At 38.0% G+C, this 17,905-nt stretch overlaps 1 protein-coding gene and 1 long non-coding RNA gene across 2 annotated transcripts; one reads left to right on the top strand and one right to left on the bottom strand.

Moving 5' to 3' along the window:
• Positions 1-837: 837 nt before the first annotated feature.
• Positions 838-3,514, bottom strand: LOC139077326 (uncharacterized). Its single transcript, XR_011529728.1, has 3 exons — positions 3,238-3,514; positions 1,848-2,171; positions 838-1,145 (listed from the first exon to the last, which is right to left on the bottom strand). It is a non-coding gene; the product is annotated as an uncharacterized lncRNA (long non-coding RNA).
• On the top strand, positions 3,512-17,553 carry EMC7 (ER membrane protein complex subunit 7). The gene is made up of 5 exons (XM_008516349.2): positions 3,512-3,853; positions 7,830-7,949; positions 11,731-11,869; positions 13,172-13,252; positions 15,467-17,553. The coding sequence occupies exons 1-5, from the start codon at positions 3,621-3,623 to the stop codon at positions 15,617-15,619; spliced, it is 726 nt and encodes a 241-aa protein (XP_008514571.1). The 5' UTR covers positions 3,512-3,620; the 3' UTR covers positions 15,620-17,553.
• Positions 17,554-17,905: the final 352 nt, after the last annotated feature.

The following is a 17,905-nucleotide window of genomic DNA, read 5'->3' as shown; positions in this document are numbered from 1 at the left end:
GTGCACTGAACATTGCTAAACTGCAGCCACAGGCCGGAGAGAAGCTGGGTCCACCAGGCCAGAAGAGCCCAAAAGCACAGAGGGTACTTAGTGTCACATAACTCCCATAGTCTAACACTTTGGCTTCTTACTCATTATTGCTCAAATACAGTAACTAACAATATTTATATTTTAGTATTTACTAAGCACTTTTGCTTGAATATCCCAGGATGTTTAGAATTTTGCCTCTTTTCTTACTACCAAAGATGATTATTTCCTCCTCGTGTTTATAAGTTGTTTAGTATGTCCTCACACTTCCCCAATTTATTTTACTTATGTTTTCTACAGAATTTGGTGGAAGGGATGAGAACTTAGAGTAAAATGAAGAAAGTGAAATCTTTCCTTGTAATTTATTTTTGCAGGACTCTAAGGCAAGTTAGGATGCCACCTGACCACCTCTGAGAAAGGTGGATGACACATCCTGTTTCAGAGGACTTCGATAGGAAGCTTCAGAAAGCCAAACCTGGGGTCCTAGCAGATGATAGGCATTTTTAAATATTAAGAGAATTGGCTCCAGTTTACTTGAATGAAAAAGATTAGCTAATCTACGTGAAGTAAACGAGGTTTGAAAACTCAAAGGGCAAAAATCACTTAAATAGCAGGGTATACGGGGGATGAACACAGCTGAAGTTTCCCAAGCATTCTGCTAGTATTACTCTATTTTTAAAAAACAAACCTATTGATACTAAGAGATGCTGACAAGCAGAATACTGAGACAGAGGGGAAAAAAAGACCAAGATCACCACCAAACATGACACTTAAAATGATAATGAAAGCTCTAGGTAGAGATGGCAATGCTTTTTGGTTGATTCAAATCTTGAGTCCAAATTAAATTTTATTTTATATTGTTAGCAATTTTAGCCTGTATCTTTAGTTTGAAAAGTAGCTTTTTATTTTTATAGTTATAAAAATATTTATTATATTAAAATATTTACAATTATAAAAATATTACAAAAAATCAGAAACATAAAGAACACTTTTTAAAAGAAGAAAATAAATATTACCTGGAAAGCTCAGTTAACCTCTGTCGGTATAATCCAACATTTATAAAAATTCTGTAAGTGTGGTTTTTGAGTGTTGTCTCTGTCCTTATCCTTGTTCACCCCCTTGTGGCCATAATATGAAGAAGCCAAGAGTCAGGCAGCAAAAAAGAAAGAGAAAAGTAAAGGGCCTGGATAATAAACTGATCACCTCTCACTTTAACACTATTTTCCATAATTAAACTAAGTAGGTCTGCTTGAAATCTATGTGGGTCAGGGTCCTGGCAGGAAATAAATGGACGACTTGAAGGGGTGATTGTAAATTATGACTTCATTAAAGTTTCTGCAATCCTTCAAGGTCCAGCCTTCCAGGGCACGAAGCAGAGTGAAAGGTAGAAAGTAGAACTGGCTGGGCAAGCAGAGCAAGTCCAATCAAAAATCTTTCCCAAATATTTCATCACAATTATAGTTTCTTTTATAAGGCATACGTCCAAGGGCTACATTATGGAATAACTCGTACAATTTGGAGTTGAATATCTACGCAATTCCTGTGATCTACCTGGAAAACCAGAGATAACAGAATTTCACACTCCCTGAAAACACAACTTCAGCTCCTCTCCTCCATGCAAGGCCTGTGCAATAGCAGCCTTACATTTGAGGGGTTCAAGTCATTGGATACTTTGGTACTGGAGTGACAATAAGGTAGAAGTAGAAAGAGAAAGGCAGAAATGGGGCTACAGAGAACGCTACAGAGAGCTCATTTGCTGTTTGCTGCTGGGCCTCTTCCACCCCTTGCCCCACATACAAAGCAAACATCCCAGCTCCTACCTGGAGTATGAAGACCAGCGCTGATTACCTATTACTCATTGAACACGTGTCTAAGACAACAGGGAAGCAGGGTCACCAAAAATATGTGAAAGATCATCAGAAAAATTTGGGAAGAAGGCATTTTCATTCAGTGTATTTGTAACTTTTGTACCATTTTAGAAATGTGGGGGCCACCCTGAGTGGCCTAGTGGTTAAGTCTGGTATGCTTCACTTCGGCAACCGGGGTTTGGTTCCCACTACACCACTCATCTGTCAGTGGCCATGCTGTGGTGGCAGCTCACATCCAAAAAAAACAGGAAGGTTGGCAGCAGATGTCAGGGCAATCTTCCTCAGCAGAAAAAAAAAAAAAAAAAGGAAAAAAGGGAAAAAAGAAAAGTGAAACTTTCATAGTTTAGCATAGTTTTAATGGTTATTGTTGGTGGAGAGGGTTGTAGCACATGAAAATCTTTTTACAGCAGCGCTGCTTCTTCCAAAGATCAAATGTGAAGAAATGGCTTGTCTTTAGAAGACTTAGGGAAAGTTACCCCTAAACGGCAGTTGCTGACCCTCAAGAGAATAGAGTATGGGGGTGGCCCCTGGCGCTGCAACCCTACCTCCCAGCCAGGGGCTTCGAGTACGTGGCTCTTGGATCTCTTTGTCCAGTTTTTGTTACTCTTCCCTGCGAGGCTAACTCTAAGAGTGCACAGGGCAAAAACATGCATTTCCCTCAATAATCTTCAACAGGGATTCGTAGAAGGCAATGCTTAAGGCCAACAGAAATCTTGGGCAGGTCACTCCCCTTTCTATCATCAAGAAAATGGAAGAATTGGGGCAGACGATCTCTGAAATCTTGGCTTAGCCCCCATGATCAAGACTGCCAGGTTTTATCCCCTAACGTGGTGATTATGCTCACGGTAAGACATTCAAAACAGGACGAATGGTGTGTGTCAGATAAATGTCCCCCAACTCTTTCCCCTTCTACCAGAGGCAACCCTTAGTAAACAGTTTACGTATTTTCCCAGCTATTTTCTATCCAGAGGCATTATCTCCTTTAAACACACAAAGGAGAGCCCTTTCATTCCATTTCACTCCTAGACAGAGATTCTCCAGAAGTTTTCTTTTTTTTTTAAGATTGGCACCTGAGCTAACAACTGTTGCCAATCTTCTTTTTTTCTTTCTGCTTTTTCTCCCCCCAACCCCCCTCCCCCAGTACATAGTTGTATATTTTTTAGTTGTGGGTCCTTCTAGTTGTGGCATGTGGGATGCTGCCCCACCGTGGCCTGATGAGCGGTGCCACGTCCGCGCCCAGGATCCGAACCGGCGAAACCCTGGGCCTCGGAATCGGAGCGCGGGAGCTTAACCACTCGGCCCGGGCCGGCCCCCAGAAGTTTTTAAACGCTCTCTTCCGGACCTGTTTCTCCCGAAGCGGAGCCTTATTTGCAGACGCTACTTCAGATCCTTGTTCCTCTCAGTCTTATCATCTTCTACTCCCGTGGGGTCCCGGCCTTGGCGGCTGCCACAGCAACACTAACTTAAACACTGTCAATGTGGGCGGCACCTGACACACTCCCGAGGCCGCCTTGCACCCCCATCGCCTGGATTTCGCTGCCGGACTTCCGCCTCACTTTCGCCTCGCAAGCTGATTGGCCAACGCCTTCTTCACTCCGGTTTGACCCACAGCGCTCGCCAGAACCCGGCGCTCAGCGATGACGACATCGGCCGGCGGCGGCAGCGGCGGCTGGGAGACTGGGCGGGTTTCCGGGGCTGCCGGCCTGACCTCTGAGAGCTGCTGTCATGGCGGCTGCTCCGTGGGGTTTCTTTTTCGTCCTGCTGCTGCTGCTATCAGGGGATGTCCAGAGCTCGGAAGTGCCTGGGGCTACCGCCGAGGGCTCGGGAGGGAGTGGGGTCGGCATAGGAGATCGCTTCAAGATTGAAGGGCGGGCAGTTGTTCCAGGGGTGAAGCCCCAGGACTGGATCTCGGCGGCCCGAGTGCTGGTAGACGGAGAAGAGCACGTCGGCTTCCTTAAGTGAGCATCCTCAGCGCAGCGGGAAAGCGGTTGGGATGGAAGCCGGAGGGGAATTCCCGTTAGGAGAGCTAAGTGTCAAAACCTCACGACGTCGCTGTCGGAGGGTAGAGGGGCGGGCGCTGCCAGCGGTCTGTACAGGGAGACCTGGAGAGCCAGTCGGACACTTTACCCTTCCCGGTCCCGTACCTCAGAAATGAGGATGGCAGGTGCTCGCCCCGGGGATGGAGCAGTGGGGTCGGTTAACTTCAACTCCATTTCTGCCGTATCTGGGGACGACCACTCCTGGGCCCTAGGGACAAGTGGACCATTTGTCTGTTGCTGAATTCTTAACTTTGCATCTCATCTGGTTGCCCTGAAATCTGCCCGCTTTTTGCGTTCATTTCAGTCTTGGTAGCTTGATGTTGTGTAGAAAGTTGCTAAGCAATTGGGAATTCTCAAAGCCCAAAGGGCTTCTAGTGATGACAGAGACTAGGAGGCTAATGTTGCTGCTTCTAAAATTAATGGGCCCTGAAGTCCCTAATCAAGGCACCTTTTTTGCCTGGAGGTGGGATTGTTGTTCTTTTTTACAGTTGAATTCATCGAGGGATTTGTAGCATCACACTTGCCATTTTATGTGAGACTAGGGTTTCTCCACGTTGCTTACACGCTACTGCCCTTTCTAGCTATTAGGAGAAATGGGATTTCAGCCTGTATTAAAAGACGTGGTGAATTTATTAGCACTCTAGATTGGTAGCAGCCTGATTTTCAGATGTCTAGGCACAAGTACGATGTTGTAAATCTTTCTGTCGCTGCTTGGAAACCGAAACTACGAACTGGAAGAAAATATTTCGGAAAGAAAGTGTTTCTCTGATGGATTTGTACACCAGCAAGTGGTGTCTGAAAACCAGACAAGTTAAATGTGGACATTTACTTCTAAATCTCCTTTGCTGATATTCAGATTATCCAGGTGCTGTTGAATGAGAATTCAACCTCAGATTAATAAATAATGACAAGAAGCTGACAACTGGTATTTTAATGCCATTTGTCATTAAAAATCTGGCATTAGGGCTTTCTTTAGGGTTTACCCTAATGAATGATGTTTCTTTAAGGTTTACCCTAAATAATGATGTTAATCTTTGGAAAATTAGCCTTAATTGACCATTTGGCCTCTCTTTTCTGTAGTATATAATTCTTTTAAGAAGCATCTTTATTTTAAAATAATATATAAGTAGTATGTTTATTGAATAAAATATAAACAAGAAAGTAGAGATGACAACCCTTACCATTTTATTGTATCTTTTTGGAATCATATGACCTATGTTTTTAATAATAAAATACAGCACATAGTATTTTGTAACCTGGTTTTTTTCACTCAATACTTTGTGAGCAGCTTCTGATACGGTTTCATGTTCTTCCATTTTTATGTGGGAAGGTCGATTAAGAATTAATGTGGGGGCCTGCCTAGTGGTGTAGTGGTTGAGTTCGCATGCTCTGCTTCAGCAGGATTTGCGAGTTCAGATCCTGGGCATGGACCTAGACACTGCTCATCAAGCCATGTTGTGGCATCATCCTACATATAAAATAGAGGAAGATTGACACAGATGTTAGCTCAGGGACAATCTTCCTTGCCCCCCCCCCCAAAAAAAGAATTAATAGGATCTTATGGTGGTAAACTTGTTGGAAGAGGGCTAGGTGATTTGTGCCTGTGATGCATACCTAGCATGCAATTTTGACTTATAGGTGTTCTTATTGGAGGTGGCTTGGGACTTGGCTAATGGGGATGAGGAGAGTTTCAACTGAGGACTCCCCAAGACTCTTCTTGCTCTCATCACTGTGTGTATAAACCATAATTTATTTAACCAGTCCTCTGTTTTGGGGCATTTAGATAGTTTTCAATTTTTTGTCGTAGTAAGATTATGCACCTTACTTTTTCTGAACTTTTTATTATGGAAAATTACAGACGTAGACTAAAATGAACAGAATAGCTTAGTGAATCCTTAGATACCCATCACAGTCTACGGTTTCATTTCATATTTTCTGTGCACCTCATATTTTTTTATGGAATGTTTAAATGTGATCCTAAACATAATATAGTTCCACTTGTAAAAGCATTGTGTATTTCTGAAAGATAAGGGCTTAAAAAATAACAATATCGTTATTGATTCAGTAAAATAAATAATAATAATGCCCGAATAACATCATCTAATACTCAGTACATTTTTATGTTTCCTCATTTATCTCAAAAATGCTTTTATGTAGTTCTTCTTTCAAATCAGGATCCAACAAGGCCTCCATATTGTAGAGTACTTTTTTAAAGCCAAGTTTTAAAATTTCATTATAAAATTTATATGTTCTCTTTCTAAAGTAAACTATTTACCTTAGGATCAAAAATATATTTGCTTTTTCTTTCTTTCTTTCTTTCTTTTTTTTCACTAAGATTCACCCAGAGCTCACATCTGCTGCCAATCTTCTCTTTTTATATGTGAGCCACCACCATAGCATGGCCACTGACAGAGAGTGGTATAGGTCCGTGCCCAGGAACCGGGCCTGGGCTGCTGAAGTAGAGTGCGTGGAACTTAACCACTAGGCTGCTGGGGCTGTCCCTATTTTCTTTTTCTTTAGGCAGTTAGTTCTGCTACTATTTGTGTTGCATAGTTATTAGTTTGCTTCTCTTTTTTTCTGGATCTAGAAAAACGTTTTGAAATTCATTCAGTTAGGGTCCCATCAAGAAGCAGAAGATATGCTCAAATTAGAATAATTCAAGGATAACTTAATGAGGGGATTAAACAGTGTAGTCATGGTGTAGGGAAACAACCAGATTGTGCAGTACCCTGTAGTTTACAACCTCAAGGCTGTTATCACCTCTAAGCCTGAAGGGAAGTCAGGAAGTAAAAGCTACGAGAACCTAGAAGGGAAGAAAAGACCACTTTGAGAATTGTGTGTCTTGACACAGCCAGTCAGAGATGGTTTCTCCTGGAGAGAGCTGGGGGAAAATACACTAAGCTCATTTTCTTCCCTCCTCCAGCCTGTAGAGAGCAAGAGGGTGGAGAGTGGATCTGAAGGGCAAATGGAAGGCATCCAGCTCAGGAATAAGTTAACCTGATGTTTATATTTCAATTCTGTTTTAGTTTACTGTGTACTTTAAAGGAACACTTTTTCCTCTTCTTAGTAAATATTGTGGATGTGGCAGAACCAATGATTCCTTTAACCTTGAAAGAGCCTAATGATTTAAGAAGCAGTATTTTAGTGTATTATTATGATATTGGGAATTCTCTGATAAAGTTGATCCTTTTAGAACCATTTGTTTTCCTGAAACAGAAACTTCTCAGAATGGCAGTTTTTCATTATCAAAGCAAATTAACTTTGAGTTATGAACATGAAGTTATCAGCTCTTGATGGGATGGTTTTCTAAGTCTAGAAGGTTTAGAATAAATCAGTAAGGAAAAGGTGGGTGGTTTTAACTATGTAAGCATTTTAAACTTGTGCACATCCAAAAAGAACTAACCAAAGTGGATGGGAACTATTTGTAACAAGTGGAACAAACACTACTTAAATACACTTTTGTAAAAAAGAAAAACAACAAAATGCAAATTAAAACTAGAAAAACCATTTTTACTTAAGACATTGTTGGAGGAGATCAGCAAAATTGGAACCCTAATATTGTAGTAATAATGTATATGATAGCTTCTCTTGAGTGAGGACATGGCCTCAGAATAGGAACATGTTCCTGTCACCTGTTATCTCTGCGCCACCGAAGGAATAGAAGGACTTTCAGCGTCAGAGTTCTCTGCTACTGTGGAGTGGTCTAGGGCATTTTCAGAACCCGTTTAGTGTAATTATGGAAGCTGAAGTGTGGAACACCTCTTGCCAGTTTTTTGCTAATTGCTCTGAATGTCATCTTGAAGGAGTTGATTTGGGAGTTAACAGATGATTTAAAACCTGAGAAAAGAATAAGCTATTGCTAAGAAGTGACTAAAGATGATTTTCATTTTTCCAGGACAGATGGGAGTTTTGTGGTTCATGATATACCTTCAGGATCCTATGTAGTGGAAGTTATATCTCCAGCTTACAGGTTTGATCCCGTCCGAGTAGATATCACTTCAAAAGGAAAAATGAGGTGAGGGCACTGGATTTAATTTTTACTGAATGCTAGGCTACTGAATACTTCATTATATATTCCTTTTAGAATTTATAGTTGAGGTTGAAAAGTTTCTTATTTAAACGACAAGTGTTCCTTAAAGCATTTAAAACATCCTTATGATGTTTTAATTTGAGCATTGATAATATTATAAAGTTGAACTTCCTCCTGCTTTGGCTTCAAATTTATTTTAAAGCTCCTAACATTGATTATATAGAGAAGAGGTAAGATCACTTACTATGGGAGCAAAAGCGCTGTGAAAGTTATAGTTGAAACGTGATTATTAAAGTGGGAAATTAACTTTATACATATTAAGTGGGAAATTAACTATATACATTGAAAATACTATTCATCACTGTTTTTCAGTGAGATATTTTAATAATACCTCTTAGTGCCTATCTGATAGTATGTTGATCTAAACATTTCTATAGTTCTTTTCTGGAATATTTGTGTGCAGTAGAAATTTGGTATTTCTTCAGAAAACAGTAGATTGATTGCATTGTGGAGTTTATCTCAAAGTGAGGATTACGATAAGAAAAAGAAAGCACAGTGTCAGAGGCTGGCAGACTAGGAAAAAATTTCAGAATTTCTAAGTAGATGAACATATGCTTTGAAGTTGAGGTGAAAATAATTTTGGACTAATTCAGGTTTTGAGTGTGGAATACCACAAACGCATCTGAAGTTGGCATCAGTTGTATACACAACTGTCCACAGTGTTCAGATTCAGCCTTCTGTTATAATCCCCATTTATTTATTTGCTTATTTTTTTGTTGTCTCATGCCAATAGTACTCTTTGGTCTAATCTCACTAGGAAGTGTATGAAGCAATTTTATTTATGTATTTATTTCTAGCTTTATTGAGGTATAATTGAAAAACATGAAACAGTTTTACGTGGTGGTGTGTCTTCTTTGTTTGAGCTATCCCAAAATTACTCCATGTGTAGTAATAAAGCACGAGTTGTGCAAAGGTAAAAATAATTTGGGGTTGGAGGAGCTGTATTTCATTGCTCACCTTTTCAGTCTGTGCCAGGCATATTTAGGTTGATCTCTAGAGACCTCAAATTGAGGTGACATAATAGAGAGATGTTTGGTTAGTACCATGATGTTCACATTTGAGTTAGTGTTTACTCCTAAAATGTTTTCCTTCTTTCTTTGCTTTTTTTCGACATTAAAAGTTTTTGAAGTGTACTGTAAGTATCTGTGATTCAGATAGTGAGTCACACCGAGAGCTGTCTCATCCTTTCTGGCAGCTGCATATTAGTCCCTTGATGCCAGCTCCTGTTGGTGGACAGGTAGGGTTTTCTTTCTTCTCTTTTAGCACATATAGTGAACAGAGACAATTATTCTGTGGTAATTTACATTCTTGATATTATCATGAAACTGATACCACGATGCCACTAAAAATACCTTCTTTGGAAACAAATTACTTTTCCCCCTACTTTTGAAGCTAAATTGTTGCCTTAGAATATTCTACTTTGTTCAAATACTAGTCATATTTCTTGCTGTTGCCTGTTTAAAGCAAGGGTGAAGCTTGAATTGAAGGTAATTCCTTGCAAATATATGTATAAATATTTTTTGGTGGAATAAATGGATTGTTTCAAAGTCATGAACCTCTTTAGGTACTGACTTTCTCATGCCTTTTTAGAGGCATAAAGATTGTTAAAAATATAAATAAGTAAAATTCTAGTATGTTACATCTAAACCTTAAAGGACTTATCATGACTTTTTACATATTTTAGAATTGCAAGCTTAGGGATGGTGGGTTATATGAATTACAGTATACATTATATACAGATTTAAAAGTTTTAAAAAAATATTGAAAACACTGAATACTGGAGGAAATGAGAGTTATTAAAAGGAGTTACTTGTCTATTAAAAACTATAAGTTACTTTTATTCTTTTTACTCTAAATTTTGAATAAAGTCGTCTAAGCAAATGGAAATATTTTTCTAAATACAAAGTTTTATTTGCCTTTTTATCTTGGGTAAAGAGTACTTCCTGCTTTGGCGTTTAAGGACTGATTGCGGCTGTGGTATTCATATTCTCAGATCCCTTCCTGATGACTGGATGCCTGAAGCATAGGTTAAAAAAAACAAGGCCCTTGTCATTTTAATAATTGGCAGTGGGAGAGAGTAGAGAACAAAGTAGAATTCATATAAGGTCCTAATATTCTTGACCAATATTTTGTAGGCGTGCATAAGTTAGTCTCAAATATATGTGGGACTTTCATTTCTGATATTTGGCAGAATGGAAAATCTTAGAAATGCTGGATAAAATCTGACAAGCATGTCCTTTTAAATGTATAGCTCCCAAAAAAGTAAGGGAAATCCCCAGGGGATAAACTATAAACCACTTTCCCACCTGGGGGTTTTGATATTCTCTAACCAAAAGGACTAGATTTTATTAGCAGTGTGTAGATAGGAGGCAAGCCTTGGGCTTGCTTGGAGTCGGAATTAGATCTAAGACTTGATTCTCCCTTTGACCCTTGATGCTAAAATCTAAAAGACCAGACTCCCAGTCTGGCCCTGGCCTTTGGAGGGAAAAATCTCACCTGGAAGTTGATAGTCACAGTCCTACCCTCACTGAAATTTGGGGTATGGTCCTGCATGATCCAGAAACTTCCAAGCTGAACAGTTAACAAGATGGTCTCTGGTCGTAATCCCAGACTTCTGGCAGAGACAAATGTGCAACCTCTCTGGAAGGAGAAACTCTGTCCAGGCCCACGCATAAATAAAGTCTACTTCAGAATACCCAAGAAAACAAGGTCAGCAGATGAATCAGACCTCCAAGAACTTTAAATAGTAGAATTATTGGATATAGACTATAAACTATTTTATATTTAAAATGCTTAAAGAAATAAAAGAAAGACTAATTGCCATAAGAATAAGATACTACCAAAATAGACCATAGATATTTGAAAAAAGAATAAAATAGAACTTCTGCGATAAATATCAGCATTGGAATAAAAAACTCAATGGACGTGTTAAGCATCTGAACAGAGGTTTGATGAACTGGGAGATAGATCAGAAAAAATTACCCAGCATACAATACAGATAAAGGAATGGACACTATGAAAGTGATAATTTTACAAGATCCGGAGTAAATATTGAAAAAGTCTAGCACATGTCTAATAGAAGTTCCAGAAGGAAATGTTAGAGAAAATAGGGGAGGCAATTTTCAAAAAGTAAACTTGAATATGTTTGAACATGAGTGAGAGTTTTGATTAAAATTAGTGGCATCTCTGCTGAAAATGCAGTGTTACCTATGGTGCTGTTATGAGACTTTATTAAATCATAAATTTTTCCTGTAAAATAGCATTGAAAATTGGGTGCACCCAATAAAACATATCTCAGACAATCAAAAAAATTAAATCCAGCATTTTTGTATATTTATAATAAAGTTATTATTAAATATAACCAAAGAGCTTTAGAGCTGGAAGGATTCTAAAAGAACTTTTTGTATAACCAGAGAAGTTAAGAACTTGTCTAAGCCCACAGGCCTAGGTAATTACGGAACTACAGCTAGAACCTAGGTTTCTTGATTGCAAATTTAGTCTTCTTTCTTTAAATTTTGCTAAGTATTTTAGGTATACAGATACATCTACTTTGATCAGATTTTCAAGGTCAAAGGTTTAGATGCCAAAGCATTTTGGAAAAATCTAAAGGTACTTATAAGGGCTTGCTGATATATTATAAGCAGTTCTTGTAACTCATGATGTTTTCAGTAGAATTGCTGATGCTTTTTTCACGTTGCTTTATCAGAGCAAGATATGTGAATTATATCAAAACATCAGAAGTGGTCAGACTGCCCTATCCTCTCCAAATGAAATCTTCAGGTCCACCTTCTTACTTTATTAAAAGGGAATCATGGGGCTGGACAGACTTTCTGATGAACCCAATGGTATGTATCAGGCTACAATAAAGTATCTTTACTAATTTTTAACTTGCTTGCAGGCAGTCGAAAACTTCTAACTCTTGTGAGAAGGAAAGCTGAGATCAGATTGTTGGACGAAAGGATAATTGTGAATAGCTGTGGATCTCAGGAAAATAGTAGCTTTGCGAATACATAATGAGAAGAATATAGTGAAAATTGCCTAGTAGTTTTGACATGGAAACATGTGACAGAAGTTGGACAAATACTTATGATGAAATGTTTTAAAATTCAAATAGAATAAGAGTGTATGGTAAGTCACACATAGAGCTGGTTGCATAGTAGTCCATTGATGAATGTGCCATCATTTATTAACCAGCCCCTATTGATGGCATGAGTAAGGTTTTTTTCTCCTTTTCCCATGTAAAGTAAACAGAGAAGTTATTCTGTGGTAATTTCAGTACTTAGTATTATCATGAAGCTGATGTTACGATATCCACAAATAATAAAACACTCATAGAATACATTCTTTAGAAACAAATCGACTTTTTTTTTTGCTGTTTTTGGAAGTTGAATTATCTTAGAATTGTCTATGGGTTGATCATATTCCTTGCTGATAGCTGTTTAGATCACAAACAGAAATGTTTGGGGGCTGTACATCCTTTGAGAGGAATAAATTACTACCTAGAAACTGCTGTCAGGCATAAAGAAGCAGAAGGGTAGAGTGGATGGGAGAAATCAGCAATGAGACTCTAAAACTTATTGAGAAATATCTTCCATGTTGTCATTTCTGAAATTCCATGGGAACATATCCAGTGCTGGAAGCTTCTAGGTCATTTTTCAAAACTGATCTGCTGTAGTAGTTGCCTAGTACTATATTGCAGGCTCTAGAGGATGTACATTAATTAGAGGGGTAATACAGCGTTTTCTCCAAGAACCACAAAGTCATCTGTAAAGAGAGCCCAGCTGGCCATCAGGATCACCAATCCCAGTGCCAGACTACAGATTGACAGAAGTGAATAGGTAGTTCTGTTTGCAAACTATTTGTGTTAAATAAAACTGAACTCTGCAAAATGCTAGGTGGCACAAATGTGAAGTGAGGTGTCTGTGAAGTCCAAGTGCTCATAGATAAGGCTCTTATGTACTCTACAGCAGTCAGGCATCGAGGAGCACTTTGCTGTTGACAGGGCTGATTCAGTAGAATTGAGGTAGTGGCTGCTAGTTTTATTCTATATTCAACATTTGAATCTTTAATTTTATCATTGCTTGTTAAGTGCCGATTTTGTTCTGGTAAGTGGGAAAAACAGTTTCTGAATTTGTTTGCTTCCACAGGTTATGATGATGGTTCTTCCATTATTGATATTTGTGCTTCTGCCCAAAGTGGTCAACACAAGTGATCCTGACATGAGACGGGTAAGATGATTGCCGAGGCTCTGGGTTTTTGAACTGTATTCTGATGCCTGGTCCATCCATTGTGGCTGAATGGTTTGGATTTTTTAAGCTTTATCCAAATTCTCAAGCCAAATTCATCTAGAAGTTATGTTAACACAGTATTATGTTCCTGGCATTTAATTAGTTGTTTCCATTGGACCAGATAAATTGAGTTGGTTCTACTTGATGGAAGCCTGGGTCTCTTCATATAGCTAAAACATTCTGCTGATACTAACCTTCTTTGTGCCTTACTTGTTAAATGGTTGAAATGCATAATAATCCTGGTATACCTAATCCAAATATTTTGCAAAACGATAGCTTCTTATTATCTATCTTTACTTTATAAAACTCTTTAGAGTACACATTTAGTTTGTGTGTTACAGACACGCAAAAGAAATTCAGATAGACCAAGGGAGAAAAATTGAATAGTCGCTTTCAAACACTGTATTACAAAGCCATACTGGTTTAACGAGGGGGAGTGAGGCTATCAAGTAAGATGCTTCAAGTTTAATGCCACCACTTTGTCTCTTTTAAATATTGGCTTCCATGTAAAATCTTCAGAATTTTTTAAAAAACATTATTTATTCTTCCACCCAAAAACCATCAACAAACATCTCATGAGTTTGAAGTTTTTCTGCTGTATTTAATATACTGATGTATTGACACCTTATTCATCACTGAATAAATGTTTATTAATCAATTTCTAGGTTCTAGATACTGGGGATACAAAAATGAATTATATGTCATCCCTGTCATCAGCAAGCTCATAGTCCAGTAAAATGTAGAAAGTAGAATGGATTTATAAAACACTCTTCTTGCCTCAGGGGGTTTTGTGTGTGTGTGTATTTTAAATGGGAAATTAAGATATACATAAAATAAATAAAAATATTTGCTGAGGTAGTAGGTGATAAAGTTCTGTAGGAGGTAAGGTATTTATTCCAAGCTGGAATGGCAGAAAAAGCTTCATGAAACAAGACAGCTTTATGATGTTTCAAAATGTTTTATTGCTAAATTTTGACATCTTTGCTTCAGCATGGGTCAAAAAGAATACATCCTGTGGAATCCTTGTGTCTGTTAAGCCGGTTAACTCTGTGGCATCAGTAGAAGGAAACATTAGCAGTCACGTTGGATTGAAAGTTCCTTCCTTGCAAAGTGCTTTGCACATAGTAAGCAGCGTAAAAAGTTGTTCATTCAAGAGCTTCAGAATTGAACAGATTCAAAGATGGAGTTGATGTATCTTTGCAGGGACTCAGGACCATGTATATTTAATTCTTGATGATTAGTGCATGTTAACAAATTTATGTTTACCGTGCTGCTTTTCCTGGCCTTCTTTGTAAAAGCACTTTCTCCTTGAAAACTCGTGTGTAAATTCTACCTTTTGGAAGAAAGCCCAAGCTAATACCTAAATGGTGTTCAATTTTAAGTGATGAATAATATAGTATTTGCTGTTTTTTTCGTATCTGAACTAATACAATCTTCAGTTCGCTTTTGGAATGTGGCAAAATGCAAATGAAGCAAATATTCCATTAATATTGCCAGAAGTAGAACAATACTTTGTAGATTATTGGCTTAGTAAGGAGGGAGGACAAGGCCTCAAAATAAAAGTGCTAGATCCTTATTTGGTCCTGCCAGTGACTTGTTTTGTAACATTTGTGTTGCTTGCTTTAGAAAGAGTAATTGAGGTCACCCAAGCCATACGGTATTCATAGATTTACTACTAAGGTCCTTAGGAATCAAGTCTTGGAAATACTGCTGTTAATCTTCCAAACTTTTCCGATACCTTTCTATGTAATTAAAGATTGATATTCTGGTTATATGCATCTAAAGAAAGCATGAGTTTAAAAAAAAATACTCATTAAACAATAAAAAAGCATTTTAATCAGAAAACAGAAAATGAGATGGCAGGAATATGATCACATATGTCCATTATCAGAGAAAATGCCCTTTATGAAAACATAAGCTAAATCAAACCATAGACAAAATTTATTGGACATTTACTAAGGATCAAAATGTATCATGTATAAAGGATGTGTGAAACATGGTTTCTGAAGTGCTGTCGGGTACGACATTGCACCGTTGCTCAGAACCAGCACCTTTTACTGTTCTACTCCTGTCCTTCGTGGTGGAAGTGTGAGTGGTTCAGCGGCTCAGAGGATCGCAGTGCCTGTCATGTCACTGTGCTGTGTCTTCCTGCAGGAGATGGAGCAGTCAATGAATATGCTGAATTCCAACCACGAACTGCCTGACGTTTCTGAATTTATGACAAGACTCTTCTCTTCAAAATCATCGGGCAAGTCTAGCAGCGGCAGCAGTAAAACAGGCAAAAGTGGGGCTGGCAAAAGGAGGTAGTGGGGTGGTCCGGAGATGCGTTTGCACAAACACAGCAACACTGGGTGGCATCCAAGTCTCGAGGGAAAACCATGTGAAGTAACTACTGTAAACCTGAGTCATCCTTAAAGTTGATCTCTTATAACTGTTGTGTGTGATAATTCTTCAGCACGTTTTGTACTTGGTACACACAAAAACCCAGCTTTCATCCTTTGTATGAGGTCAATATTGATGTCACTGAATTAATTACAGTGTCCTATAGAAAATGACATTAATAAATTATATAAAGTACTATACATTATGTATATTAAAATAAGTCTTAATCCAGAGATAACATCATCTTGTCATTTTTTTCCACTTAATGTTTCTTTTATTCCTGACAGTTTTCTTCTATTTTTCATTATCTGAGGCTTGAAATTGGCCTTTCTTGTTTAGAAAGAAGTGGTTGTTATTTTTAGAGCAGCATCCACCATGGTTTTTTGTGTAGCCAGACCTTTCAGACTTCTCAGCCCTGCCCTGCCATTTAACATTCCCTGATATTTCAGGTAGAACCACATATTCATTTTGTAGTTTTAACTTTTATTATTACAGTTCGTTTCAGAGTATGGATGTATGAGTTAGAATAGATGTTATCGATTTTTAAATTCTGGTTACCATCTGTGGTTTCATTTTACAGTTACTGAGTATCAGCTGTGTGCTGTGATTCAAGGTAGGACACGGAGTGGGTAATATCCAGTGCCTGTCCCCAGTAAGGCTTATTATGTAGGGAGGAAGCACAAATAATAACAGGGAGCGAATGGCCAGAGAAAGAAGTGCAGCAGTAGGAGAGCCTTCTAGAGTCTAAGGATGGAAAATCAACCTTAGAGCTCCATATTGTAATGTTGGTAGTACAGCACAGGTGGCTTTTAAATCGCCTCATCTCTCTCATCATTGGTTCTCAGAGTTGTTGGAATATAAATCACTACTTTCCAATCAGGAGTATCTCAGAAACTTTTTATTTCGGTAAGCTACAAAAATTTCACACCTTTTCTTTTGGGTTGCTTTAATGAAAGAGGAACTCTGAGGCTACAGTATTGCTTCTAGTAGAGGACTTCCATCTTTCCCGTGTTCAAGAACTCCCTTATTGCTCTCTTAAGGTTATTAAATCAGCAAAAAACAACAAAAAAAAGATTGGGTCCAAACTCTTGATTTTCCCTTTTGCAGTAGGCGCCATTGTGCATTTTGAAATGAGGTAAATAAGTTTTCTTTTAAAGAAATGTTTTGATGCAGGACATTTTATTAACTATATCTCTGTTTGTATTACATACACTAAAGTTATAAAGCTGGTGAAGCTATGAATGATTAAGGCGGATAAACTGGTTTAATGGTAGAACTAGATCTTTTAAAATAGAGTACTTTATTGCAAATAACTAAAATATTGAAGCACTAGTTGAATGAACGTTGTAAGTCAAAGATGACAGAATATAGTAACAGTCATAGTTGCATGACCAGAAATCCTGTTGAAAATTTCAAAATCTGAATTGTCAAAATTTGCACACGAAATACCTAATGACTAAGAAATTAGAAAGCACTTCCAAGGAAATTATCATTTCATTTGCTAATAAGAAACTGTGGTTATTTTACATAAATTCTAACATCATCTGAATATGATATATATATCCCTTATTATATTACAGAATGTTAATACATCAATTGCGTTTGAAAAATCTTATCTTTGCACAGAACCTTCATCAAATCTTAGTGTGCTTACAAGTGCGGAAATGATGTATTTTATTAGATAATATGGGGTTCTGTGCAGAGAGCCTCTGTTTAGCTGCTAACTTGCTTTGTGACTTTGGGTAAGTCACTTTCCCTTCTTTGGACTCTGTCTTGTTCATTGTTGTATTTCCAGCATTGAGCATGTAGGCACACAATAAATGTTTGTTGAATGAATAAATAAATGAGCCTGAAGTTTCCTCATGTGTAAATTGAGGGATTTGGATTAGACCTGTAAATTCCTTTTCAGATCTAAAATTCTGTTATAATTTTAACCCAGTCCTAATATTTCCTATCCTTAAGAATCACATGATCAGTGCCAACTTTTTCTTTTTTTCACATACTTGGGTTCTTTCTGCTGTTCCCCATTTGGAGACAAAGTATTGTTTTGCTCTTTAGGGCCATGCTTAGATTCAGTTTACTTGTGTCTCCTGTTAAATGTAAGTTTTGTATTTTAAATTTTTTCACGTCTACTAAATTAAACCTGAGTAGTGACTTTGTGCAAAACAAATCTTGTTGCCCATTCTTGCCAGGAAGTCCTAAGCGTCCAGG

The sequence above is a fragment of the Equus przewalskii genome, chromosome 1, assembly GCF_037783145.1.
Source record: "Equus przewalskii isolate Varuska chromosome 1, EquPr2, whole genome shotgun sequence".
Taxonomy (NCBI): Eukaryota; Metazoa; Chordata; class Mammalia; order Perissodactyla; family Equidae; genus Equus; species Equus przewalskii.
This window is presented reverse-complemented; position numbering and strand designations above follow the sequence as displayed.